This window comes from Tinamus guttatus, unplaced genomic scaffold (genome assembly GCF_059628265.1).
Source record: "Tinamus guttatus ecotype Peru unplaced genomic scaffold, ASM5962826v1 Tinamus_guttatus_pri_ptg000649l, whole genome shotgun sequence".
Taxonomy (NCBI): domain Eukaryota; kingdom Metazoa; phylum Chordata; class Aves; order Tinamiformes; family Tinamidae; genus Tinamus; species Tinamus guttatus.
In genome coordinates, this window is record NW_028289183.1 from 1,832,350 (window position 1) to 1,859,419 (window position 27,070).

At 64.8% G+C, this 27,070-nt stretch overlaps 1 protein-coding gene across 3 annotated transcripts; it reads left to right on the forward strand.

Moving 5' to 3' along the window:
• Positions 1–1,093: 1,093 nt before the first annotated feature.
• Positions 1,094–22,468, forward strand: CASKIN2 (CASK interacting protein 2). 3 transcript variants are annotated; one of them, XM_088535835.1, is made up of 20 exons: positions 1,094–1,340; positions 12,158–12,209; positions 13,856–13,953; positions 14,061–14,206; positions 14,337–14,432; positions 15,287–15,417; positions 15,639–15,747; positions 15,938–16,046; positions 16,382–16,476; positions 16,553–16,670; positions 17,090–17,233; positions 17,710–17,825; positions 18,020–18,101; positions 18,218–18,312; positions 18,550–18,660; positions 18,773–18,874; positions 19,105–19,243; positions 19,598–21,818; positions 21,854–22,201; positions 22,356–22,468. In XM_088535835.1, the coding sequence occupies exons 1-20, from the start codon at positions 1,244–1,246 to the stop codon at positions 22,450–22,452; spliced, it is 4,506 nt and encodes a 1,501-aa protein (XP_088391961.1). In that variant the 5' UTR covers positions 1,094–1,243; the 3' UTR covers positions 22,453–22,468. The 3 variants fall into 3 exon arrangements, with proteins under 3 accessions (XP_088391961.1, XP_088391962.1, XP_088391963.1); XM_088535836.1 differs by having other exon boundaries at positions 19,598–21,808; positions 21,877–22,201; XM_088535837.1 differs by lacking the exon at positions 17,090–17,233 and having other exon boundaries at positions 17,704–17,825; positions 19,598–21,733; positions 21,898–22,201.
• The last annotated feature ends 4,602 nt before the right edge of the window (positions 22,469–27,070 follow it).

Consider the following 27,070-nt stretch of genomic DNA (forward strand, 5'->3'; position numbering starts at 1 on the left):
ACATAAATGGCTGGGGACGAGTGCAAGCGCGTTGGGAAGGGCGATGGCAGGGAAGGGACAGCTGGAGCGATGGCCAGGGAAGCCAGGGCGCTTCTCCTCAAGTGCTGCTTCCAGTGTGGGCTGGACAGGCCCAGCTGGAGTTGTGGGGCTCTCTGGTGACAACTTGTTGGACATGTGTCCCCTTCCCTGTCTCTCCTTACGTGGGCGTGGGGCTCCAAACCAGGAGGGTTTTCCATCTGCTTTGGCCACAGCAGTGCCGAGGGAGAGGAGCGGGTTGGAAGGTGTCAATGGCTGCGGCAGGTCCCTGGTTCCTCTCTCTGGGGTGATGGGAGCCCTTTCTCCATGGGAGAGCAGAGGGGATGATGCCGTGACCTGGCCGCAGTGTCTGTCACTTTGCTGCCAGCTCCGTACACCACGGGCCACCCCACGGCAGCAGCTTTGGGGGCTTCCGCTGCAGGTTCTTCCCTCTGCTTCACCGTGCGGCCGAGCCAAGTCCCGCCAGGACTAAATATAGTCAAAGTATTTGTGCTCCGGTACGGATGCAAACACTGTCGCGATGAAGCCTCCCGACAGCGCGGGGAAGGGACTCTGCTTTGAGGCCTGACTCTGCTCTTCCCCTCTGCAGGTACCGGGGTCCCTGTGCCGTCCCCTGCCCGGGGCTCTGCCCGGCCCCCAGCGCGGCCGGCAGGGCTGTCGCCGAGCGGAATGCCGCACCGCGGGCGGGAATGAGCCCCGGAGAGAGAGGATCTATAACTTCCAGATGGCCGGGAGCCCGTAATCCCTTTGGGAAGAATTAGGGACTCGTCAGCACAGCACAGCCTGGCGAGGGAAGCAAAACATGACACCTCGGGCTGCGGGAGCGTCGCGCAGCTTCGGCTGATCGTCCCCATGCCGAGTGTCCCGGCGCCCCGAGCCGCCTCGCTCCGTGCCGGGGGCGCCGCTGCCGGGAGCTGGGCCCTGCGCTGAACTAGTCCCCGTTTTCACTGATCGCGTGTTCTTCAGCGAAGCTCCATCCGCAGCTCCCTCCTCCTGAAGCCGAAAACGTCGCCTTTGTCGCTGTGAGCAACTGTGGGAGACGGCAACTTTCTTTTATGTCCCATGGGATTGCAAAGCATCTTTCTTGCTGGATTTCATCTCGCATCCTAGTGTATTTTAAGGAGTTACAGGCTGATTCCCATGGCTCTATAAACCACAGGGATCCAAGGACTTCTTCCTTCCGTGCCGCTGTCTCTCCGACCTGTCCATGATGGGGCGAGAGCAGGAGCTGATTCAGGCTGTGAAAAACGGGGATGTACCTGGCGTGCAGAAACTGGTGGCCAAGATCAAAGCGTCCAAGAGCAGTAAGTACCACACGGGCCCCGCCGCGTCCCCTCCGTCCTGCCGCCCGTCTCTGCCCCTTGCTGCCTCTGAACCCAGCGCACGGATTGCGCTGGGGTTGGAGGTGGGAGTGTGAACGGGGCCCTTGCCAGTGAACAACGGAGCTGTAAATGATCCTCCCAGCAGGACTTAGGGTCCCTTTGGGCTCTGGGTTGGGGCTGGTGTGTGGGACATCGAAGCGCGAGAGGAAATCGCGGTGGGGAGAAAGTGGTGCCGCTTGGAGGATGCTGCTGCACAGGGTCTTTAGCAATTGCCACTTGCTCCTGGCTGTGTTTATCTTGTGAAAAATTATCAGCCAAACCGGTCGACTGGAACCAATTGCCAAGCCTTGAATTTCAGTCTGGTAATGTTTAACCCCCGAGCAGAGCTGCCCTCTTCCATGTGCTCCCTGGAAGGTCAGCAGCAAGCGTGAGCTGCAAGGGGTTTGGGGCTCGCTCTGCGTCGAGCATTTCGGCAGGCCGGGCCAGGCTCCTCGTCCCTCGTGGCGCTGGAGGTGGCCAGGGTGCTCGCGGGCTGCCCGGGACCCTGGCGAGCAGTGGGGTGTCTGCAGGGGCTGTGGAGGTGCCGGGGAGACCCGCGTGCTCCTGCGCAGCGCGGAGCGAGCGCCGCTGCAGCCAGACGCGGAGGCTGAGGGAGGGACGTTAGTCCCGGCCAGGCGGATCCGGGTTCTCCTCCCTGGCGCAAGGTGTTTATAAAACCAGGACTGAGGATCCTCCTCCCCGTCGCTTGGCAGCGCCGCGAGCGGCAGGGCCAGGGCAGCCGCGTGGGAGGCCCGGCCGGGCCTGGTGCTGCTGCGGGACCCCTCATCCAAGCTGCCTCTTGGTGGGAAAATGGAGGAGAAAAACAACCCCCAGCAGGGAGAAGGGGAAATCGGGCAGGAAGAGGAGCATTAAGGCTTATTAGGAGCAGCTCAGGGTAGCGAGCCTGGCGCGGTGAAATGCAAGTTTGGCTGGGGATTATGAGTGTGAGCGGAGGATAAACTCCCTTGGGTCGGCTACCAACAAGCTCCGAGTGGGGAAAAACCACGAGTCCGGCTGCTGGCGCTGCCGCTGCTGGAGGAGCGATGGGCTCTGCCCTGCCGCCCCTCGGCTCGCGGTGATGGAGGTGCCCGGCGCGCCGGTCCCTCGGCCGAGCCACGGAGCACGCGCGCTCGCTCCCCTCGAGGAACCACATCCCGCGCAGGACGCGGCACGCTGTGGGGCTGCAGGACCCCCAGGCAGCACTGGGATGTCGGCAGGGGCGGCTGCGGCCCCGTTCCCGGAGCTCATCCCATCGCAGAGCGGGCACGGCCCCAGGTGCCCCACGGGCGCCCGGCAGTGCCGGGGCTCCCTGCGCTCCTCTCGCCGGGCTGAGCGGAGCGCTGACTGAGCTCGCCGCTCATTAAAGCGCCTTTCCCGTATGACAGGCGGAGATGCTGATTTTTAAAATCCCTCTAAGAGGCCTTCTGCTGTCTCGGTGGATTCGGAGCGGCGGCTCTGTGATTAGCCCTCCGGGACTTCCTGTGCCTAAAAAAGTCACCGCACGTAAGCAAGAAGCAAGCGCCAGTCGCGGCAGCGGGAACGTCGGGGATGTGGTGCTTAATATTCGCTGTGCGCAGCCCTTGGCCGCGCTGTGCAAGTGGGTCAGGGCACCTTTGATGATGGGGCCAGTCCCGCTGCCCCAGCTGGGGCCGAGGCTTCCCCAGAGCGGCCGTGGAAACGTCCCTCTTCTGAATTCCCTTCTGCGCCTTTCCCTGCCCTCCCCTGCGAGTCGAAGCGCTGCAGAGTTTAATTGAAATTGTTAAACGACCCGTCGCGGCTTTGGCCTTTCTGGCCGGTGATCAATCACTGCCCCGGCTGGCAACAAAGCCCCTCAAAGCCCCTCATTGGGGCCAGAGCGGCCGCGGGGCACAAAGAGAGTGGCCGGGCACCTGGGGGAGGTGAGAGGCAGCATCAGGGCCCTGGTACCTGCCACCCGGGAGCCAAGCGCCCCGCGGGCCTCGTGCAGCCCCGGTCCAGATGGCAGCAGCTCCCAGGCAGGCGAAGGGCCGTGCGGCCGGGAAGGGCGCTCGGGAGGCCCGAGCTCGGCCGCCGTGCCCAGGCCGTGGTGGTGCCGGGCCGGCCTCGCTGTTTGCCTTTCCCCAGGGAGCGGGGAAGCTGTTTGCTTCACGGCGCTTCGAGCGCGAAGAGAGGGCAGCAGCTGAGCAAACGGGTGCTGGGCCCGCGCCGCCTGCCCCGCCGCGAGGGGGGCCTGGCCGCTCCCCGCTGCGCCCGCTGTGGCGGCGCTCGCGGCGCCCCGGGGGCTCCCCGGCTCGCGTGTGTTGCGGGTGTCTCGGTGGGAGGCCGAAAGCGGGTGCTGCTCGCCCGGGAACGGGCACCCGGGTTGTTCACGGCAAGCAGAGCCCCTGGCGGGTCCTGGCTTTGTTCTGCACCTGGGCCCTCAGCACGGAGAGCAGGAAGGTTTCCTGGAGCTTCCCATCGTGTCCCATCAAGGTGGTCACGGCCCTCAGGCGCCAGCAGCACAGGCGGCCTCGGTGCTTGCTGCACCATGGGGGCCGGGCATGAGGCGCCTGCGGGAGGCAGATGTGGGATAATTCGCCTTCCCCTACTTAAATTTCTTCCTAATCCCTAGTAGCTGTATCAGCTTAAGCGCCGGAGCAGGAGGGAGAGATTAAACCGGTATTTGTTACCCTCTGCCACTGTGCTCTGTGTCCTGGTGTCTGCAGAAATCCTGGCCCTGTGAATCTAGCAGGGCTTTTCCCTTCACCCTCCATGGCCGGAGCTACCTGGCTAGGTGGGAAACGTTTCCTTTCTCCCCGTTCTCCTGGCTCGGGGTTCATTTTGCACAAGGCCGAGTTCAGGGCTGACTTTCCGCGTGTCCCGGACGGTGTCGCTCCTCTGCCCGGGGTGCCCAGAAACTCGCCCGGAGCCTCCAGACCTCCCTCACGGGGCGAGCCCGGCGCACGCACGCGCGAGGAGAGGCGGCGGGAGGGCCCCGCTCTGCCCCGCTCGCGCCTCCCCGGCCTGCCACGACGTGTCTGCGCGCGGCCTGCGGCGTGAGGGCGGCCGCGCGAGCGGCTTCAAAGGCTCCGGCGTGTGCGGCTGCCTCCCCCGGAACGGCGCCCCGGCTGCCGCCGCGTCGGGGGCTGCGAATCTGTTTGTCCTTCTTCTCCGGTGCTTGGGTGCCCTGAATCCACGGTGGCTTTTTGGAGCCGGCCTCTGCTGGGGCTCGTGCTGGAAAAGGGGCTGTATCTCGCAGGGTCACAGTATGATTGAGGTTGGAAGGGACCTCTAGAGATCATCTAGTGCAACCCTGTGTTCCAGCAGGGACACCTAGAGCACGTGGCACAGGGTGGCATCCAGGTGGGTTTGGAAGATCCCCAGAGAAGGAGACTCCACAGCCTCTCTGGTATCTGGGCTCAGGCTGCCCCCAGCACGGGGCAAAGCGCAGCAGGGGGAGATAAGCCGGGAGCAAACGGTGTCACGGAGGGAGATAAGCAGCTCCCCGGAGCGCGGGAGGCCGTGCCCAGCCCCACCGGAAAGGGCTGCCCCAGGGCCGGTGCTTGTGCAGGCCAGGGCCCTAACGCGCTCCGTGCCGCTGCGCGCTTAGCCGACCTTCCCGACACTTCCCGTCTGGCACACACTGTTCCTAAGCAGCAGCGCGCTGGGGTTAAGGAAAGGAGAGGAGTTTTCATCGCTTGGGCATCCCCCGGTGCCTCAGCCCCAGGCCTGGGCTGAGCCGGTTGGAGGCGCCTCTCTCCGTTCCCCATCCCCGGAGCTGCCGGTGGGGCCGTTCCAGCTGCCTGACCCAGGAGCGTGGGCTGCTTCGGATGGCAGCAGCTCCGAACGCAGGCGGGGAGGGGAAAGCGGGAGGCGGCCTGGCACGCGCTCGGAAATGGGGACAGTGCCACGGAGCGGGAGGAGAGGTGGCGAGGACGCCGGCAGCACTGGGAACTCGCAGCACTGTTGGAGACACCCCCCACATGGCACCAGGACCCCTCAAGTCCTCCATGAGTCGCTGTGCAGGGCACCGGCGGCCTTCGGCTGCCCAGCAGAGAAGCGACCTTCTGTTGAGGACCTCGTTGTGCTCCTCTTCCTCCTCGTGCGTCATGAGCCAGCTCGGAGGATCTCGGCCATGACCTAGAAAGGCTCCCCAGGGAGCCCTCCTCCCCCCTTGGGCACCGGCCTCCTGTCCTGGCCCTGTTTGGGCGCGGGAACGAGCGGATCCTCCCGGGCGCCGCGACCCGCTTGGGCGCCAGCCAAGGCTGCCAGCGGCGGCGCCCCGGGGGAGAGAAGGTCCCTGCGCCAGGCAGGGGCTCATAGTGAATCACAGGCCGAGTGACAGCAGCGCCCAAAGGGGACGGTCTGCGGGGGCCGGGCAGGCTGGAGGCAGCGGCGCGGACTGGGCCGGGCCGTGTGAGCGGCGCCGTGCGTGCGTGCGCGCACGTGCAGCGCCCGGCCGTGTTTCCCAAAGCGCCGGCCAGGCCCCGTGCCAGCCCGGGGCTGCCGCGGGCGCCACACGCGCGGGCCAAGGGGGCGGCGAGGGCGGCAGCGGCGCCGGGCTCCTCCGCCCTGCCCCAGCCGGAGCCCGCGTGTCCCGCTGAGTCACCCGCGCGCCCGGAGGCGCCCGGGCTGCTCCGAGATGCCTCGGCCTGCGCGGCCTCTGCCGCCGCCTGCGCCCCCCAGCACCATCCGTGCCCACACCCGGCTGCGCGGGAGGCGCCGGCGCTGCCTCTTGGCTCGTCTTGCAGCCTCAGGAAGGGGCAGAGTCCTGTGCCGTGGCTAATCATTGCCCAGGCCGCGGCAGGGAGGTGCCCAGTGCCCCATGGTAGCGGGAGGCTCAGGATGGAGCTCCTGTGGCAGCTACTCTGAGCTCTGCTCGGCCCGAACTGCCTCTGGGTCAGGTTTGTGCTGGATGAAGCCACCTGCCTCCCCTGACCTGGGGCCTGCTCGTCCTGGTGGGTGATAGAGAAGGAAAAGGCGCCTCCCCATGGGGAAACGGCTTGGGATGGGAGGCAGCAGAAAACCCCCCAGTGACACGAGCTGCCCCGTCCTCAGCAGAGCCGCCTTCCTGAAAGAGGCTGCGCTCCAGCCGAACCTGGAGGTGCAGCGAGAAAGTCCCTGCCTGGGGCCAGGGTTGGGGCATGTGGGCAGGTGGGTCCCTGCCCCTCATACCCCCATTACAGCTCCTTGTGCCCCTCGACCCCTGCCCTCTGGGGGCTGCTGCCAGGAGGAGGCAGGTTTGCTGAGGAGGAGGCAGGTTTTCCAAGGAGGAGGCAGGTTTTCCAAGGAGGAGGCAGGTTTTCCAAGGAGGAGGCAGCTTTGCCGCGCTCGGCTGCCGCGTGCTGCCGCCTCCGCCAAGCCGGGCTTGCCGGGGCCGTTCCCGACACGCAGCCACACGGCTCAGGTTCCCGGCAGCGGTGCAGGGAGCCGGGCAGGCCTTGGCTTGCGGCCCAGCACCGCTCGGCCCGTTCGGAGTGCGGGAGCGGCGGGGGCTGCCCAGGGCAGGGCCTCCCCATCGGCCTCCCCCCTTCCCTGGCCTCTTTCCTCGCTGCGACCACAGGGCAAGTCAGGGATGGTTGGAGCAGAGCTCGTCCTCCCGCTCCATCCCACAGAGCAGCCCGGGCCCTTGTGCAGTTCTCAGGGGTCCAGGGCTGCCCCCTGAGGCCCTCGTCCCCAGGCGGTCCCCTTGCAGCTGCCGCCCTGCCCGCAGCTGGCGGCTCCCGGCGCTGCGGCCGGACAATGCGAGGAACTCGCCGGAGCAGGTGGCGCCGCGGCAGCGAGGTGCCCGGAATAGCTCGGCCGCCGCCGCGGGGGAGGCAGCGAGCGCAGCCGGGCGCCGCCGCGGGCTCTGCTCCGTCCCCTGCGGCCTTGGGACGCTGTTGGGTCCGCGTGGGCCCTGTGCGCGGGTACCATGGGGCTCCCCTGCTGCCACAGCTGGGCAAAACCAGCCGGTGCTGGGAATGAGGAAGCTCAGCTGCCGGCTGCTCCACGGAGGCGATCCCTCCTGCAGTTTCCCAACCGTGTCCAGCTGGCTGGACAGCCGGGCACCGGGACCTGCGGAGAGCAGGCCGGGGTTGCCGTGGGTGCAGGCCGAGCGGCACAGACATGGCCGAGAGTCAGAGGGGAATCTCAGCCTCGTCTGTGCTCCGCGCTTGGCGCGGGCAGCTGCAAGGGGCTATTAAAGACTTCTGCCATTGTGCCTGTCTGCAGAGGTGCCAGTTGGGAGCAGCGGTTCGAGGGGAGGCCTCAGCTCCGGCCCTCTGCAGGCCGCTCCGCAGGGCCAGGGCCTCAGGGAAGAGCAGGACGAGAGACCACCCTTGTGTGTGACCACGAGTCACTGGAGCCCTCTGGGCCTCCCCCATGCCACGACGGCCAGGCCGAGTTTTGGGGATGGCGTCTGTGCCGCCCCGGCGCTGCCACGCGCCGCAGGGCCAGGAAGCTGCGAGCGGCGGCTGCCACACGCGCGGGTGGCTCGTGGGAATGCGACGGAGCAACTCAGGGCCGCTCCGTCCCCAGCCCCTGTCTCCTCCCCGCCGGCCCTGCGTTCGCTGCGACCATCGGAGCCGCGTCCTCTTCTCGCTCCCCAGAGCTCATGGCGTTTTGCTGGCTGCTCCTGGATGTTGTCACTTTTATCTGGGACTAGTTGTTAGAGCCATAAAAATTAGAATTCCCTGCTGCTCTCGAGTGTCAGGTGCTCGGGTCTTACTGTTGCCCAGCAAGGCCTTAGGCCGCCCGCAGCATCTCCCACCTCCCCTCTGTCTCCATCAGCCTCTGTTTCCTCAGGAGTAGTTCGCAGTCGAGCCAGCCTTGGTTGTGTCTCTGCCACCTTCCTGATCTCCCTGCGTCCCTCTGTGTCATTTCTCTGTCCTCATCAACGACTTCACAACGTCAACACAGGAGTGAACGTGCCACGTAGGTGGCATCGTGTCCATGGACGTGCTGAGGGCACCTGTAGGATGCAGCCACCCTTGCCTGGCTGCTTGGAGAGGGACTGGATCACGGCCCTTTGCCAGCTCCCGGGGGCAAAGTGAGTATTGAAGGAGAGCCGAAAGGTGTTGGGTGCTGGCTCGGATGCTGTGCCAGCCCTGGGGGTGACACTCGGTGCCACAGGACGGGCAGGTATCATGGCGGGCGCCTCGGTGCGCCGGCCTTTCCGAGGCGGCTGTGGGGAGCCGCGCTCGCCTGCTGGCCCCCTTCCTATCGGCCCCATCTCTTCCCGCGCCGGGAGGTGTCCTGTCCTTTCGGAAGGATGGGGGAAATGGAAAAGGCTCCACCTCTTCCCTCGGCAAACAGAGCCGCACTGAGTTCACATCCTGCAGAGCGGAATAGCCGGCTCCCAGCAGGGACGGTGACTTCACCGGCCGGTAACGCGCGGCCCGGCCAGCTGCGCGAGGAGCCTCCGCAGAGCCGCCCGGCCTCCCCGCGCTGACCGGCTGTTTCCATGCGGCAGGCCCGGGGGCTGCGGAGCAGAGCTTTCCGCTCCATAGGGAACGGGAGTTCCCTGTCCCGCCAGGTTGCGCTTGGCCACGGAGCATCTTTGTGCGAGTCCCTGCTAGGTGCTGGGAGTCTAGTTGGGACCAGCAGGAAGAAGCCGTGCGCCCATGCAGCCCCCATGCCTGAGGCGCAGCCATGGCCCTTACTCCCCTACCACCCGCAGCGCCTCGGATCCGTCTCGGGCCCAAATCCTGGAGCGAGAGCAGCTCCTCTGCTTCCCCCAAGGAAGGGGTGAATCCAGGCAGCCCTTTCCAAAGGGCTTCTCCAATGTTGCCTCCTTCCAGGGTCCCCATGGAGCGGAGCGGGTCCCTGGGAGCCCTGGGACTGGGAGCCGCGTCCCGCGCAGCTGCACGGACGGACGGATGGACGGGGCAGCCTCCCGAGCTGCCTCTTCCTTCCATTGTTCTCCCGTTGGGCTCAGCCAGCTCCGTGTTTTTTCCTACTTTGCTTGGAGGGAAGTGCGGGGGAGGAGGAGAAACCAGGGCTCCTACGGCCCGAGCGCATCCATGGGAGGCTTCGCAGGAGGTGCTGCCGGCTTCCCTGCCTCTGCCTCCCAACCTGGCCGGGCACTTGCAGCGGTGGAAGGGGGATGCTCACAGCGCCAGGATGCTCACAGTGCCGGGATGCTCGCGGAGCCGGGATGATGCTCGCAGCCGGCCGGGTCGCTGCCGACAGCAGGAGGCCGAGCTCCCTCCGCGGCCGCCGCCGGCCCGAGGAGCACGTGGCCCTGCATTTGTAAGCAATTTGCCGGCGCTCTCCGGAGGTGTTTCCTGCCTGCCGCTTGGCAGCCGCTCTCCGCACAGAAGCTCCCCCGCGGGCTTGCTTGACCCCGGCCGCCATCCGCAGCTGCGTCCTGCCCGACCGGCGAGAGCGGGGCCGCGCGCAGAGAGCTTCCGTGCGGAGATGCTCCCGGGTTGTGCAAAGCCTTGTTTTTCCCTGGAAATCACGATGGTTTGCAGAGCTGCGCATGCAGCTCGACCTGGGGCCCTCATGGACCCTCTCCGTGAGGGTGGGACCGCTGGAGCCAGGAGCTAATGGGAGGAATGTTCCTCGGGGAGAGGGGTTGAAATGAAGGAGCTGGGAGCCTGTTCCGGAGGCTCCTCTGCTCTACGGACACCAGCTTCCCTTGTCTTCCTGGTGGTTGCCCCGTCGCACCTCAGCTTCGTCTCCCAGCACTGGCATCACCCGCTGCTTCCCGAGCGAGAGCTGAGCTCTCCGCTCTGGGTTCAAGGCCTGCTACCTCCTTGAAAAAAGGAAAAAATATTAGAAGCCTAATCCATAGGATTAGAAAAACCATATAAAGTGATTAAAAGACGGGTGCTCCCAGCTCCGCTGCCGCTCACACTGTCCCCGCAGCTCTGGGCTCTCCGCGCTGCTGCAAACCCATCCTTCACGGCGTGAAATCCAGAACGGGCCCTGCCCGGCCTCATCCCTCTGCCCACAGCCAAGCCGGCAGCGTTGAGGGCCGGGAAAGGACGGATTTGTGGCGCTTCCATGGCAGCAAGCGCCGCTGGGTTAGGATTCAGCCTGAGCCATTTAGGACCATGTTGGTAAACAGCAGTAGTGGAAGCCTTGATTTCATCCTCGATTTCCTCTCAGTGGCGTCCCTGGAAACGCCGCTGGCGGCGGGTGAGTCCCCAGGCTGCAGGATGAGTCTGTCCCCGCCGAAGCGGAGCTTTCCCGGCTCTGCTGCGCGATCAAAGTGCACTTCTGGCTCAGAAAACAGCTCTGTAAAACAGGCACCGTGGGGTTTGGTGTTTATTGTCTCTCCGTGACTCACAAGCAGCTGGGTTAGTCGGGAGATGTTATTTTTTCCTACGCGGCAGCCCCGCGGACCCGGCTTGGCATCGGGAGGGCCGGCCCAGCACCGCTTCCCTTCGCCTGCTCCAGCGCCGGGGGTGCTGGTGCGATCCAATAGCGAGCCGGCCCGCGGGAAGCCGCTTTCCCTTGACGGGGAACCCAAATCTCCGGCTTGCTGGAGATAACGGGCTGGAAAGAGCAACCGAGAGCGGCGCTGAGCGCCAGGCACTGGGGAGCAGGTTCCCCCGGGGACTTTGCGGTGGATGAAGCTGAAACACGGCACAAAGCCACCCCCTCGCCTCGTGCTTTGAGGACAAAAAGCCCCTGGAATTGCTAGTTATGGAGATCGCATCCTGCTCTCTGCTGCTGCTGCAAGGACTGCTCCCAAATCTCCCCCAACAGCCACTCGTTTGGCATTAACAAGCCTGTTTACTAAACACTTTAAATTGCAGTAATGAGCACACCGGTACTCGGTTTCCTTTTAATTATCCACTTGCTTAATAAACGAGGTGGCCCCTGTTTCCTGTAGAAAAGGCCATGTCTCTTACTGGCCCTGCAGCCATTCTGGAGCTTTTCCTGTGTAGGACCTTTGTGCAAGACGGGAGAGGAGGAGAAGAGCGACAGAGGCAGAGGAGCAGCTGGATGCAAAGCTGGGCCAGGAGCTGTGCTCAGTTCTGGGCGCTGAGGAGGATTTTGCCCTTCTCCCAGGGAACAGCAGTGGGTCTGAGGTGGCTCTTCCAGGGCCGTATCCCGGAGGAAGCACCGCAACAACCCGCCAAAGCCGGCGGCTCTCGTGGCTGCCCGGCAAAGCCGAAGCACCGCGCTGGCATCTCTTGCCCCCCGCATTCCTCCCTCCTTTCTTTGCCTTTTCACTTCGCGCTTGAATTCCAGAGATGTTAATCCGCTCGCAGCCCCTCGGTGGAGAATAAAACGTCCTCTCCCTGTGTGGGAGGGAAGAATTCATTTGAATTCATTGCGGGCAGGAGTGGGGAGCCCGTGACGAGCGCGGGGGGAGCATCCTCTGCTGCTCCGTGGCCCCCCGGGCAGGAGGACAGGACGGGAGATGGGGCTCTGGGCGCTGCCACAATCCTCCTATTCATGGCCGTAGAAATGCCAACCACGCGCTCCGTGGGCAAGGGCCTGGCAGCGGCCATGGGGAGCAAAACATCCCCGCTCCGCACGGCCGGGGCGCTGCTCCCTATAAATGGGAGCATCCCGCAAGGAGCGGTGCCGTGGCTGGGGGCGATGGGAGCCGCGGGGACAAGGGGCTGCCGTGGGGCCGGAGGGAGGACAGGGAGCTGAGCCGGAGCCGGGGCTGCTCCGCGGAGAGGAGGCCGGGAGGCTGCGGAGCGAGGAGGCCGCATGGGGCAGGCGCTGGCCTGCGCGCCGGCAGGTCCGTGCGGCCATCGAGCGGGCGCCGCGGCGGGACGGGGGGAGCCGTGCGGGGTCCTGCCGGGGCTGCACGGCCCGTGGCCTCCTCTCACGCTCTCCCCTTCTGTCCGCAGAGCTCCTGGGATCTGCCAAACGCCTCAACGTGAACTACCAGGATGCGGATGGGTGAGTTCTGCACGGCCGCGTCCCGGGGATGCTGTGGGGTCAGCGCTACCCTTGCTCAGCTCCCGCTTTCTGCAGTGGTTCGGGAGAGGCCGGGGGGGTCACAGCACAGCTCTCCTGTACCCGGGTGGTTCTGCGTCCCGGGGAGCACAACAGCATCCCGGGACGGAGCTGCTCCCTGCTCTGCGGGACCGGCTCCAAACCCACCTGCATCCGGCCTCGGGGCTGCCTCCCTGTGCGTGTATACAGCAGAATCCTTCCCAAAACTCCTCCGCATCCCCCTCGGGGGCACCGGCTGAGGAAGGCAGTAAAACGCGGTGCCCCGTGCGCTCGGCCGCAGCACGTGCTTGTGTCTGCGTTTCATATCCAAGAGCAAAATCCCTGCGTGCAGGGGGGCAGAGAAAGAAAAGAGGAGCTTGCTGAGTGACCGCAGCATATTTGTGTAGCTCATCACTTCCCAAATCCAAGCACTTAATAAGCTGGGTGCTGAGAGTTAAGAAAACCACAAAGGCCCGTAAAACAAATAAGCACGTTATTCTTGCTGAATTAACTCTGACCCATAACGTGTTAGCATTGTTTTATGCATTACTGTTGTACCTAATTTCTGCATGTTTTCCTTCGGAGGACTCAGTAGGAAGTGTCAGTCGGTGCCGAGTTCGAGCTGGCCGATGCGGGGTTTGAAATGTGCAGCGGAGCTTTGTCTTGACATAATTCCCTGCAGATGTAGCTTAATGTAAAAAAACGCAGGAATAGAAGTGCAGATGTAGTTCCAGTGAGGCACGGGGCTGGCGTTTGGGCAGATCCGGCAGGGTCAGGACGGAGGTGGTGGATCTTCCACCCTTGTTTGTTTGGTTTTTAATTGGCAGCTCAGCCATGGGCTCGGTGCACGGGGGCCGCATGGTGGCCATGTCGCTGGAGGCAGCAGCCTGGCTCTGCCGCGGTCCCCGGGATGCCCTGGGCACTGACTCCCGGCCCCAGGGAAGCGTTCTGGAGTCGGAGCCAGGAGCGGGAGCGTTTTCACGGAGCGCCAGCCGCAAGGCGGCTCTTCCTGTGCCCAGGGCCCTGGCTCCGCGCGCCTCCGCCTGGCCACGGGGGCTGCCTCCTGTCCCAGAGAGCTGCTGCTCTCGCTGCAAGGTCTGGGGATGCCGGAATGTGCCCCGTGGTCCTGAATTGGGGTCTGAGAGTATCCCGGGGTCGTGGTAGGCTTGGAGCGGATCGGTGCTGTCGGGGTTGAGAAAGGGCCATGTCAGCGCATCAGTCCGAGCCCCGGCCTGGCACCTTCGAAGCCATCTGAGCCCCAGGCTGCCGCTGGCAGGAGGTGCCAGCCCTGGGGACTCCTGGCCCTGCACGTGGTGGCCTGAGAGGCTCTGGGCAGACTGACCTCCTCCACAGCCCCAAAACACAGGGCCCGTTCATCACTGCTGGCCCCGCTCCCCGCCGTGGGCTCCTGGCATCCCTGCTGGCACGGGCAGGACAACGAGGCAGCTACGGAGGTCACAGAGACACTGGGGACATAAGCAGAAGTTGTCCCCAGGGCCAGCGGGTTCCCTGGCTGCTTCCAACACCCAGTTCCCAGCCTGGCCAGCCGTGTGCTTCCCTCGGTGGGTCCCAGGGGCCGGACCGGGGCTGAGCCCGTCTCGCACCCGCAGGTTCTCAGCTCTGCACCATGCGGCCCTGGGCGGCAGCCTGGAGCTCCTTGCCCTGCTCCTGGACGCGCAGGCCACCGTGGACATCAAGGACAGCAACGGTAAGGGCGTCCCCTGCACCCCTGCCCGGCCCTGCGCGCCCGAGGCCGCGGGTGGCCGTCCCGCCGGGTCCCCGCGCGGCGCTGCCAGCCCCTCTCTCGTGTCGCAGGGATGCGGCCCCTGCACTACGCTGCCTGGCAGGGGCGCGTGGAGCCCGTGCGGGTGCTGCTGCGTGCAGCGGCCTCCGTCAACATGGCCTCGCAGGACGGGCAGATCCCGCTGCACCTCTCGGCGCAGTACGGCCACTACGAGGTGGTGAGTGAGAGCGGGCGTCCCACAGGAGCCCGATTCGTGCCCCTGGGGCAGGGTCGAGCCCTGGCGCTTTGGCTGCGAGAGAGGCCGGTGTGGGGCGAGCGGCTGCTGAGCTCCGCGTTGCTCCCCGCAGTCGGAGATGCTGCTCCAGCACCAGTCCAACCCCTGTCTCGTCAACAAGGCCAAGAAGACCCCCCTGGACCTGGCCTGTGAGTTTGGACGGCTGAAGGTGAGCGCTGGGAGCCCGGCATTTCCCGGGAGCCACAGTGGGACCAAGGGGCCGCTCCGGCAGGAGGGGGCATCTCTGGGGCCGTCCGACACTGTTCTCCGGGCGCTGGTGCTTTGCTGGCAGCTCCTGCCTCCTCCCAACTCCGAGTAGGAGCTGCAGGGTTCGCTCCCGCCGCACAGCAGGGCCGCAGCCGGCCGGGCCAGCGTCCAGGAGCCCTCATTCCCGCTTCTCCGCTGCTTCCTCCCCGCTTTGCTCCTGTTTAAGGAGCAGGCTGAGCTCATTGATCCCCACAAGCCCTGAGCACCGGTTGGGCTCTGCTGCTCGCCCGGCAGGGACGGGAGTCGCGGCGTTCGCGGGGACGGGGCTCCTCGTGCCCTAGGAGACCCCAGCCGAGCCCGTGTAGCACCGCGGCCAGGCAGACTGTCCCGTGCCCCGCCAGGGCAGGGACCGTGGGGATATTTCCATTTTTGGAGCATCTATAATATCTGCAGCTATAAACAGGGAAGTAAAAATAACTGCTCTGTGCTGCTGGGCTGCCCCGAGATGCTGACTGTCACTGTGGGCCTGGAGAGACCGGAGCTTTTTAGGGCTTGGTCTGAAAAGCCCTATTATGGGAAGCCTATTCCTGGCTGCCAGGACCTTCGGGAGCCCTTGCCCCATGGCCTCACATCAGCAGGGCTCCCGCAAGCGCCGTCCGTGTCCGGCCGAGCTGCGGGGCTGCAGGATGGACGGGACGGGCAGGACAGGCTCTGGGGGCGCTCGGAGCCCCAAGGGCAGCACAGCGAACAGCAGGCGAGCGCGTGGCTGCGGGCAGGGGGCTCAGGACCCGTTTCCTGCCCGTCTCCCCCTCGTAGGTGGCCCAGCTGCTGCTGAACAGCCACCTGTGCGTCGCCCTCCTGGAGGGCCAGTCTAAGGACGCCGCCGACCCCAACTACACCACCCCGCTGCACCTCGCGGCCAAGAACGGCCACAAGGAGATCATCAGGTAACTGTCCTCACTGCTGACCCTGCCCCACACGCCTCAGGCACCACCAGAGACCCTTGTGGGACTCAGTCCTGCCTCTTCCCAAACCCACCTGCCCTCTAAGTGGTTCAACCCCTCATCTCCGAGGCCGCAGTGCACAGAGGGGATCCCCGGAGCGCTGCTGGCCTCATGACCCAGCTTACACCCCGCTCTGCAGCTCTCCCTTTCCTCATTCCCACCAGGCAGCTGCTGAAAGCCGGGATCGAGATCAACAAGCAGACGAAGACGGGCACGGCCCTGCACGAGGCCGCGCTCTACGGCAAGACCGAGGTGGTGCGCTTGCTGCTGGAGGTGAGCGCGCGTGGGAAGGCGCTGCAGCCGTCACCTCCTTCCCCTCCGTGTGGCCCGGCCGCCGCGGGGTCCACCTGGCGCTTGTGCCGGTCGCTGCCGATCATGGTGCTGCAGCGGAGAAGGAGCCGCTGCCGTCCCGGGGAAGCGTTTGCTCCGTGGCCTGGCGCGAACGGCATCTCCTCCCGGGCAGGGCGGCGTGGACGTGAACATCAGGAACACCTACAACCAGACGGCCCTGGACATCGTGAACCAGTTCACCACCTCGCACGCCAGCAAGGACATCAAGCAGCTGCTGAGAGGTGAGACGGGGCTGGCTTGCGCTGAGGCCGCAGACGGTGTCAAAAGCGGAGTCCCGACGGGGCCTCGCCAGTGCTCCCGATCCTCCTGCGCTGCCCTGAGCTGTCCTGGCTCTGAGTGTGGGCATCACCACCCCTCACGCTGCCGTCCTCCCGTGGGCTTCGGCGTGGGGGATCCTCAGGGATGGAGTCCTTCCAGCCATATTAATGTTCTCTTCTCCCCTTTCTGTGCTTGTTTTCCCCCTTTACCTTTCCTCTGGACTATTCTCCCTCCAAACTCTTCTCTTGCTCCCCTGCTCTCTGCCACCTCCTTTCTTCCCTCCATCCCTTGTCTTCAGAGGCATCAGGAATCCTGAAGGTCCGAGCTTTAAAGGATTTCTGGAACCTGCACGACCCAACTGCTCTCAACGTGCGGGCAGGAGATGTCATCACGGTAAGGCCTTGGGGGTGCCCTCGCCTCCCACCATCCAGCCCAGGGTGCCAACCCCTTCCCTTTTCCTCCACCACAGGTCTTGGAGCAGCACCCGGACGGGCGGTGGAAGGGACATATCCACGATGCTCAGAAAGGCACCGATCGGGTCGGATACTTCCCCCCCTCCATCGCCGAAGTCATCAGCAAGCGCACAGGTCAGGACGCATCCTGGGCATGCCGAGATGGACCCCCTGCCAGATCACCCCGTCCCTCCTGGCACTACCCCTAGCACAGGTCCCCGCAGCCCTGGCTAGCTAGGGTGGGCAAGAGAAGGACGTGGGGTGGGAGGGAGGGTTCGTGTGATCGGGGGGGTGGAAATCTGGGATCAGACACCGACTGCCAGCAGGAATCCGCTCAGTGCCCGGCTCAGGGTGACCCAGTGCTGCGTAGCCGGCGCATCCCCAGGTCACAGCACCCGCCGCTGCCCGTGGCCATCCCTGGTGGCCGCTGGCAGCCATGGCCATCCCAGTGCCCCTGGTGGCCGCTGTGCCCACGCTGGCGGCCGTGCCCAGCCTTGGGCGAGCGGAGCCTGCCCCTCGCAGCCTCTGACCACGTGTTTTGTGTTTGCCCGCAGGCACGGTTCTCCCGCGCCCCGCGCCGCCGCGCCAGGGCCCCCCCGGGGGGCTGCAGCACCTCCCCGACGAGGGCCCGCACCAGGCAGCCCCGAGCGGCCTCCTCGCCCGGACGGGCCCGGGCCCTGACTGCTCAGGTCAGGGGGGCTGCGGGGAGGGAGACGGGCTGGGGGCCTTGCCCTGTGCCCGGCCCTGCCGCGCACGGAAGGGCTTTCCGGCTCGCAGCAGGGAAGGAGCCTCGGGAGACGGGAGCAGCCGCAGGGAAGGGGAGCTTAGGGGAGCCCGCAGAGCAGCCCCCTTCCTGCCCCGCGTCCTCGGCCCAGCTGAGTCCCCACTGCCCCTCCTGCAGCTCTGCCAGCTCCCAGGTTGTCCCATCCTTGTCACGTGCGCTGGGCGGTGGGAGGTGCTGATGGATCCTTGGTGGCCGGAGGGCTCTCGGGTGACATTGATCTTTGCTGGTGCTCCCGAGTTGGCCGACACCGGCCCTGTCCCCACGCAGGCCACCAAGGCCACAGCCACACGGTGAAGCAGGAGGGACCTTTGTGCCTTGCGGTGCTCTGCATGTGGGTCCCAGGAGGGCTGCCTGGCTGACATGCCCTGTTCCTACCCCAAACAGCAGGAGACAGGAACAGCGTGGGCAGCGAGGGCAGCATCGGCAGCATCCGCAGCGCCGGCAGCGGCCAGAGCACCGAGGGCACCAACGGGCAGAGCACCAGCATCCTCATCGAGAATGCCAGGGTAGGTGCTGTCCCCCCATTTTCCGCCATCCTGCTCTCCACGTTGAGTCCCACAGATCTCTTTTGACAAGTCCCAGAGCTTAAACCATGCCCGGGGTGGGGACTTCCCCTTCTGCCTCCCAGAGATGGGTGCAAGTCGGACCTGGCACCCCTGAGGTGGGAATCCCTCCTCCACTTGCCTCCCCTGTCCCACAGCCGCTGCCCTCCGCCAGCGATGACCTCCAGCAGCAGCTCGTGGGATCGGAGCCCCGCAACGGGCAGCTCGGCTCCACAGCAGGTGAGGGACATCCTGCTGCCCCGGCGCTGCGGGACATCGGCCCCCGCCAGCGCAGGGCTCCCCTGGGCTCCGTGTGGCACCACCACCCCCAACACTCCCCTCTCCCTTCCGCCCAGGGCCACTGGGGCACCAGAGCCCTGGCAGCTGCCCCCCTGGAGACAAGGTTTTCTCCCACCAGTTCCTGCGCCCTGAGCAGCTCCTCGAGGGGAAGGTAACTGGGGACATGACTGGGGAGGGGACGTTTCTCCTGGCAGGGCCTGTCATGTTGGGGCAGGAGAGACCATGTGGACGTGCCTGGCTCTCACTGCACTGGGCACATGGGGGACTGGGTCTTGGGGATGACGGGGACAAGGGGATGTTACACAAGCAGGGACTGTCATCCTGCACAAAGCTCCTTCCTGCCCCTGCAGCCCTTGTCACCAGTGACTTTGCTCTGTCCTTCCTGCAGGACGCAGAAGCCATTTACAACTGGCTGCGGGAGTTCCAGCTGGAGTCCTACACTGCCAACTTCCTCAACGCCGGCTACGACGTCCCCACCATCAGCCGCATGACTCCCGAGGTGAGACAGCCCCCCAGCCCCGCACAGCCCGCGCCCCCACGGGGCCACCAGCAGCAGGTACCCGCTGTCCCGCGTTGCTGCCGCTCACCGAGCTCCACTCTGTTTGCACTAGGACCTCACGGCCATCGGTGTCACCAAACCGGGACACAGGAAGAAGATCTCCACTGAGATCGGGCAGCTCAGCATCGCTGAGTGGCTGCCCAGCTACATCCCGGTGAGTGGCTGGACCCGGGGCCATGGTGCAGCACCCTCTTCTCCCCAGGCTTTTCCTTGGAGCTGCCCCTGCTCTGGGACAGGACAGGATGGAGGTCTGTAAGCAAATGGCTCAGTGTGCCCAGACAGACCCCAAGAAGAGCCAAAAAAGGTCTCCCGGTCAGGGACGGAGTGGATGGAAGTGCGACCTGTCCCTCAGTGCTCACGCTGGCGTCTCCGCGCTCTTTGCAGGCTGACCTGATGGACTGGCTCAGCGCCATCGGGTTGCCCCAGTACCACAAAAAGCTGGTGAACAACGGCTACGACTCCATCACCATCGTGACGGAGCTAACCTGGGAAGATCTGCAGGAGATCGGCATCAACAAGCTGGGTGAGTGGCCGACAGGAGCATCTCTGTTATGGACACGGGGTGGCCAAGTTTCCTGGCAAAGAAGGCACGGGCTTCCCTCGGACAGTGCACAGCGTGGCCTGCACACCCAAAATGGGTGGTTCATGGCAGTTTCCAAAGACGCCACACACAGACTGGAGCTTGGCTGAGCCTGGTGCCACCAGTGCCACGTGGGCACGGGCAGTAGTTTGTCTCCTCCTGTTGGCAAGGTTTGGGTAACCCAAAGGCCTTTGCCTTACTTGGTGACGTGACCACAGCTCTTCTAGGCCAGAAATCAAAAGCCTTGGAGAGGCAGAGCTGACCTAATGATCCCCTTCTGTCACAACCTTCCCACAGGCCACCAGAAGAAGATCATGTTGGCTGTCAAGAAGCTCAGGGACATCCGCAAGAGCTTGACCCAAGCAGAAGCAACGCTGGCAAGACGCAAGGTCCCCGGTGCCCTGGACATTGTCACCATCGAGTCGCTGGAGAACGGGGAATGTCAGTCCCCGCACACGCCCAAGATGACGACGTTCCAGGACAGCGAGCTCAGCTACGAGCTCCAGACGGCCATGTCCAACAGCTGCCACGAGGCGCTCGGCATCAAGAGCAGCCAGGGGATGTCGCGGAGCCAGGAGAGCATCGGGGTGCGCTCCAGGGGCTCGGGGCACTCCCAGGACAACGTGCTGTCGCGGCGCCTCTCCAGCCCCTCGCAGGAGAGCCTGGGCAGCGGGGAGAGCAGCGGCAGCAGCGGGCAGTCCTGCGCGCCGCCCCGCAGCAAGGAGAGCCCGGCCGGCCTGCCCGGCCCCGAGCCCTGCGGCAAGCTCGTGTCCCCGGAGGGGCCCAGCGGCCCCGGCGGCGGGGGCAGCCCGCTCAAGGAGAGGAACCTGCCCGAGGGCAGGTCGGTGCCTGCGGGGCCGGAGCAGCACCCGCGGCCGGCAGCTCCCAAGGGTGCTGTCCCCCCCGGGCCGCAAGCGGTCACCCCTCCCCAGACCCCCAGCAAGGCGGCCGCCCCTTACGTCTTCATGTACCCCCACGTCTCCTTGAAATCCCCGCCGGCTCCTTGCCCGCTGGGGGCAGAGCAGCCCAGGAACCTGGCGCAGCCCTTCCCCTCCTTCTCGCCCGGCCACAAGAGCAGCCTGCAGACGTCGGCCCAGAGAACCTTCTCCTACCTGCACAGCCACTGTGGCCCCACGGAGGCGGCCGCCGCGCCGGGCGCCCGGCTGCCCACGGAGCAGAAAAACGGTGGCGAAGGCTTCAAGCACAAGAAGCGGTCGCACAGCCTGAACCGCTACGCGCTGTCGGACGGGGAGCACGAGGAGGAGGACGGGGTGTCCACCAGCACCCTGGGCTCCTACGCCACCCTGACGCGGCGCCCGGGCCGGAGCCAGATGCCCCGGGCCTACGCGCAGGCCGAGGCCAAGGTCGCCCGCAGCCAGTCCTTCGCCGTCCGCGCCAAGCGCAAGGGCCCTCCGCCGCCGCCTCCCAAGCGCCTCAGCTCCGTGTCGAGCGCCCTGGCTGCGGAGGCAGACGCCGAGCAGGGCCCCGAGCCCGACCGGCAGCCCGGTGCCGTCCCAGACGCGGCCGCTGTCGCTGCGTCCCCCGGTGACGCCGGCCCCGGCAGGACAGTGAGGAGCCTCGCGGCAGCGCTGGAGGGGCCACCCGGAGCGAGTCCGCCCAAGCCTCTCCTGGCCCCTAAGCCCTTGACCGTGGCTCAGGATTGTCCCTCCAGGGCGAGCGAGGGCAGCCAGTCCTGCAGCACCGACCACTCCAGCCAGGCCAGGCTCTCCGAGGCCGCCTTTGAGGGCAGCAAGTCCCGGAGACGGACGCTCAGCGAGCCCAGCGCACCCATGACGGAGGCTGCGCAAGGCAGGCGGGAAGATGCCTGCTCGGACACAGAGGAGGAGACCAGAGCAGAGGTTTCCACCTCCTCCTCCCAGAACAGCTCCAGCGAGTGCATCCCCTTTGCGGAAGAAGGCAACTTAACCATCAAACAGCGGCCCAAACCCGCCGGGCACCTCAAGGCTGACGCAGCCGCCCTGGATGCCGAGCCGAATCCCCAGGCCACGGAACCTCCCTGCTCCACCGAGAAGGAGCCCGGGGTACCCGTTGGCACCAAAGAGCCCCCCGTGCTGGAGTTCAACCTCACCGAGTCGGACACGGTGAAGCGCAGGCCCCGCTTCAAGGAGCGGGAGCCGCTGCAGACGGTGCTCAAGGCGTTCAGCCTGGCGGGGCAGGCGGAGGCGGCCCCGGCGCCGCAGTACGCGCAGGCCCAGGCCGTGAGCATCGCGGGCCCCGCGACGCACAGGCCGCAGCCGCCCGCCGGCCTCGCGGGAGACGCCTTTGACGACGACAACGTGGAGTTCAGGATCGCCGAGATCGAGAAGAGCATCTTGTCCCTGGAGAAGGGCATCAAGAAGGCGGCGAGCCCTGTGAAACCGCCCAGCCCCTCGGAGCTGCTGGGCAGCGCCGTGCTGAGGACGCCCACGGCAGGTGGGTGTCTGCGCGCAGGGAGAGCCCGGCCCTGCGGGGTCTCCGGCGCTGGCGGGACCTGCAGCTCCCGTCGGCTGCGCCGGGTGCCACGTCCCCAGGAAGCTGGGGGTGAGGAGGGAGCCCCCGGAGTGCTGCCCAGTGCAACGAGGGTTCTTCCTTTACAGATGTCCCGGCCAAGCACACGTCCGTGGCGTCCACCAAGCTGGTGTTCTCCGGGCCCAAGACCATCTACCAGCAGGTCCTGCAGCCTTCCCGTCACACCGTTGCTCCCTGGGCGACCGCAGAGGCGGTGCCGGACGTGATCGGCCCCGTGGCCGGCGCCGGCTCCCTCAGCCCGGAGCCCAGCAAGGGCCTGGCGAAGCCTTTGGGGGCTGCTGTGGCGCAGCAGCGGCTGGAGCAGACCAACTGCACGCTGGCCGCCGCGCTGCAGGCTGCGGAGAAGAAGATAACGGCCAAAGAGGCAGAGAGGTGAGAGAATCTGGGGCAGGATGAGGGGAGAGGCCCCCGCAGTGGGACCGGGTGGCCCGGCGAGGGAGGGAAGGGCACAAGGGTCGGGGCCAGCCCGGCACCCCCAGCCCCAACAGGGCCCCCAGCCTCTGACCGTGTCTCCTCTCCCTGCCAGCCACCCCGAGGCCGCGCACTCGGCCAAGAACATCCTGGAGGACATCAGCAACATGTTTGACGACCTGGCCGACCAGCTGGACGCGATGCTGGACTGAGGCTCCCTCCCTGCCTCCCCTCGCCGCCTCCGGCGGCTCCGCAAGTGCCCCTGGTGATGGGGGAGAGTAGATCTGGCTCTTGAGCGGCGTCTCCAGGTCTTTCCAGCTGCCTCCCTTCCTGCACTTTACACCACGGCCAGGAACACGGTGGCCCCTCCTCGCCCGCCCAGCGCCGCTGGCCCCAGAGCTGCCTGGCTCCGTGTCACCCGCTCCGGGCTGCTTCCCGAGAGGGTCAGGCATTTCCCACCGGACTGGCAGCAGCAGCGGAGTCCAGAGGGGCTGCACATGCGGTCCTGGAGGCCCCCGAGAAAACCTCCATGGAGCCGAAGAGCCTCCACAAGGGACCTTTCTCTCCCCTCGCTGCATGGCTGAGTCCTGCCTCGTGTTATTTATCCCCTGCCAACAATGTGTCAGAGGAGAGACCTCCCCGGGCAGCGCTGCGGAGCTGCCTATTTACTGAGTAGCTCCAGCCCCAGCAGCTAAAAGAAGACAGGGCTTGTCCCGACTTGGCAGCTCGCGGAGTGAGAAGGAACCTTCCTGCTTTCTTGGTTGCTTTTCCAAACGCGTCAGCGTCAGGCAGCGTGTAATCCGAGCGGATCAGACCCCCGGCGGGACCCGTGGCCCCGGCACGGGGGCTGCAGCTCCGGGGCGCAGCTCCCTCGCGTGGCTACCGGAGGCTCCTGCCCTGCGCCAGCCCGGCCGCTTCCACGCGGGACGCAGCAAGGGGCTTAGCGCCTTTTTCACAGAACCACAGAATGCTCAAGGTTGGAAGGGACCTCTAGAGATCATCTAGTCCAACCCCCTGCACACGCAGGGTCACCTAGAGCACGTGGCACAGGACTGCAGCCAAGCGGGTTTGAAGATCTCCAGAGAAGGAGATTCCACAACCTCTCTGGGCAGCCTGTTCCAGTGCTCTGGCACCCTCACTGTTAAGAAATGCTTCCTTAAGTTCCTGTGGAACTTTTGGTGCTTCAGTTTCTGGCTGTTTCCTCTAGTTCTGTCGGTGGCCACCACTGAAAAGAGGCCAGCACCATCCTCCTCACTGCCTCCCTTGAGGTACTTCTAGACACTGCTCAGGTCCCCTCTCAGCCTTCTCTTCTCCAGCTGAACAGGCCCAGCTCCCTCAGCCTCTCCTCATAGGGCAGATGTTCCAGGCCCCTGATCATCCTTGTAGCCCTGCGCTGGACTCTCTCCAGCAGCTCCACATCCCTCTTGTACCGCGGGGCCCAGAACTGGACACAATACTCCAGATGTGGCCTCACCAGGGCTGAGCAGAGGGGCAGGATCACCTCCCTCGACCTGCTGGAGACGCTCTCCTTAACGCACCCCATTTTTATTTTATTTTATTTTGCTTTCCTGCTCCTTTTCTGGGCGGAAAAAACGGTCCCTTTTCCCCCTAATCCTCAGTGCAGGGAGATCCTGGCCCAGCTGTGAACTTTGCTAGCTGGTAGCTGCGGGTGGGACTCGGCTTCCCCGCAGCTCCGACGCGCAGCGGGAGAGGGGCCCCGCGTGCCCCGGGTGAACCCGGCACCGCAGCAGCTCCTGGGAATCCGCCCTGGATGCAGCCGTGGCCCCGGGGCTGCGGCGGGGACCGCAGCGAGAGCTGCTGCACCCGCGCGGTAGGAACGGCCGCGCAGCGCCAGCACGGAGCTCTCTAGCAGGATCTGCTTAGTAGTGCATGTCTAAATATGTCCAAGAGCCCCGAACTTGGCGTGTGCTCGGCATGCCAAGCAAATGAAAGCATCCGAGCACCAGAAGGGGACCCAAGATTGTACTGAAGTGCCATTTGTTGCAAAAATCCCAAACAAAAGGAAATCCAGCCTTCCACCCCTTCAAAAAAAGAAAATCCCTACCAACACAAAAGCAAATGGTGAAGAGAGAAGGTGCTTGAAGAGGCAGTTGCTTCCTGCTTTGGGGGGCGGTTTGCAACCAAACCGACTCCTTGCAGCCCCCTGCACTGAGAAGGAAGCGGAGACGCTGCCCGGACGCTTCGCAAGAGCCGCTGCAGCAGTGCCAGCGGGAGAGGCCAGCCTGAATGTGGGTGAAAACCTAAAGACAAGAAAGCCCCCAAAAAGGAAAAGGGCCCCAAAAGAGGACTGTTATTTTTTTTACTAACAGTTGGCTGGGACTGGAGGTCAATTTGAGGTGCTCGGGGCACCTACAGCCTGGCGAGTTGGTTCCTCTGTGTCTTCCACGTCACACTGTGTATTGAAATGACTGTGTCTGACAGGCAAGTGCTACGTCTCGAACCTGACTGTTTTAAGTAGCTGCAACCAGTGGCACTTTATCAAAAGGTTTGCAGAAACCTTTTAAAACTGATTTTTACTCCTGCAGAAATCAACCTGGAACGAGCCCAGGGTGGTTTTTTTTTTCTTTTCCAATGTTTATAAACTGTAAATGTCTGTTTTTTTTTCCTAAGGCCAATGTATATATTTTAAATGTGATTTATTATATATATTTACTAATCAGAATTGCAAGTCTTGTCCTCTCGGGGCAGGGCTAAGAGGACACTGGGGTGGAGCCGTGTCACTGTCTGAGCCACCTGAGGGCAGCAGCACGCTGCTCTCTGTCAATAAGGGAATTCAGCCTTTGATTTTGCAGAAGAAAGCCTATTTTTTAAGCTCTAGATCTTTATTTTGAAGCTACTGTATGGTGTGTATGTAAGTTATGTACACTGCAACTGGGACTAACTGACCCTGGCTGCACCTGCTCCATGCAGCAAGGCAGCGAGGGAAAAAAATAGCCCATGTAATCACCAGACTGACAACAGATTTTAAACCATCTGCTCTCTTTGTGTTAATCATGTGTGTTTTGTTTTCCACTAACATCCATTAAGACTTAAGTTCAATTAAACAGCGGGGCCTATTTTACCCTTTTGATAGCTCTGCCTGTCTGTGTCCCTCACTTGGAGCCGCCCAGGCTCGCGGCCCTCCCGCGCCTCGGCCTGGTCCTGCCCGCGGCGGGCGCCACGGGCGGCTTTGCTGGCGCGAGGGCCCTGCTGCCGCCTCGCGCGAGGGCCGCGGGCTGAGGCCCCCGTCGCGGATGGAGCTGGTCAGAGACCGGGGAGCAGCCGCCCCGGTGCTGGGGGGCGGCCGAGGAGCCGCCGCTCCCTGCGCTCGGCTGCCACCGGCCCCCGCGGCCTTGGAGGGGCCGAGCGCGGCCTTGGGGACACGGATGCCGCTGGCCGCAGCGCGCGGAGCCGCCCGGGCCTCCTCATTGCTGCTCCGTGTCACAGTCACAGAACGGTTAAGGGGAAGGGACCGCTAGAGATCATCCAGTCCAACCCGCTGCTCCAGCAGGGACAGCCAGAGCATGCGACACAGGCTGGCGTCCCGGTGGGTTGGAAGATCCCCAGAGAAGGAGACTCCACAGCCTCTCCGGGCAGCCGGGGCTGCCAGGGCTGCTCCCAGCACAGGGCACCTCATCCTGCTCACCCTGTGCCATTCTGGGAGCTGGGAGCGGGGCAGCCCCCGCCACGAGCAACGGCAGCCACAACAGGAGTGACAGTAGCCACAGCAGGAGCAACAGCAGCCATGGGGCAGCCCGTGCTGGGCCCGGGACCCGGAGAGCAGGCGCTGAATGCACAGTTCCACAGAGGGATGCAGAGACAGACAGAGTTGCCCAAGGCTGGACGGAAAGTGGGAAGAAGGGCGCAGGATGCGATCCCGGCAGGGCCAGCCTCCCAGGCCACGTCTCCACAGCAGACCCTGGCCCTGTCACTGTTCCCTCGGGCCCAAGCAACCACACAGGTTCCACCTCCCGCCTTTGCTGGGCGCCAGCTCCCTCCCGCCCTCCCTGGGCTCCTTATCCAAGACGATTCCTTGGTGCCACACAGACACTGTGGATGGGGTTTGTTCTTTTTTAATACAATTTACAAGTTTTAATACAAATCAAATATTTTTTTTACATACATCCCCCAAAAAATTTAATATAAAATATACACCATTTAAAAACCTCTTCATGTAGGAAACGTCGTTCCGAAGCCATGCACCCTGGCGCTCGCCCTGAGGGGTGGCAATGGCAAGAGCCTCCAAAAGGCTCCGTTCAGACATCTCTGCTCCATCCGAGTCTAGCAGGGGAAGGAGGGTGGGATAAAATAAACCCAGAGGAGACCCCGAGGTGCCTCCTCCGGCGTAGATGGGCCCGGCAGGACACCCCAGGGGGCTGCTGCCTGTTGTCACCTACAACAGTCAGTTGGCCAGAGGGCTCTGGGGGCGGTTGCGGTTCTGCAGAACATCAGCTCAGCGGCTTGGTGCCTCCGGCCCGGCCACGCAGGAGAACATGTCCTGCGTGTCCTGCGTGTCCTACCTGCCAGGCAACCGTGGGAGCGGAAAGAGCGGCCGCTTTCCCCGGCGCCAGCGGCAACAGCTCCGGAGCCGGCCCTTAGCGCGGGGAGGGGAGCTGGGCCGGGGCTCTGGGCGCCCCAGGGCCCTTCCCGGCTCTGCCGCAGCCGGAGGAGGGTATTGGCAGGAGGAGGGTATTGCTTGGAGACCGGGTTGTGCGGGCTCCCTGCCCCTGCGCCAACGGGAGGAAGACGAGGGCGAGCGCGAGGGCTCCTACAGCTCCCTGCCTCACAGGAAGGCCCAGCAGCCGTTGGGTCGCCTCGCGCTGAAGGGAA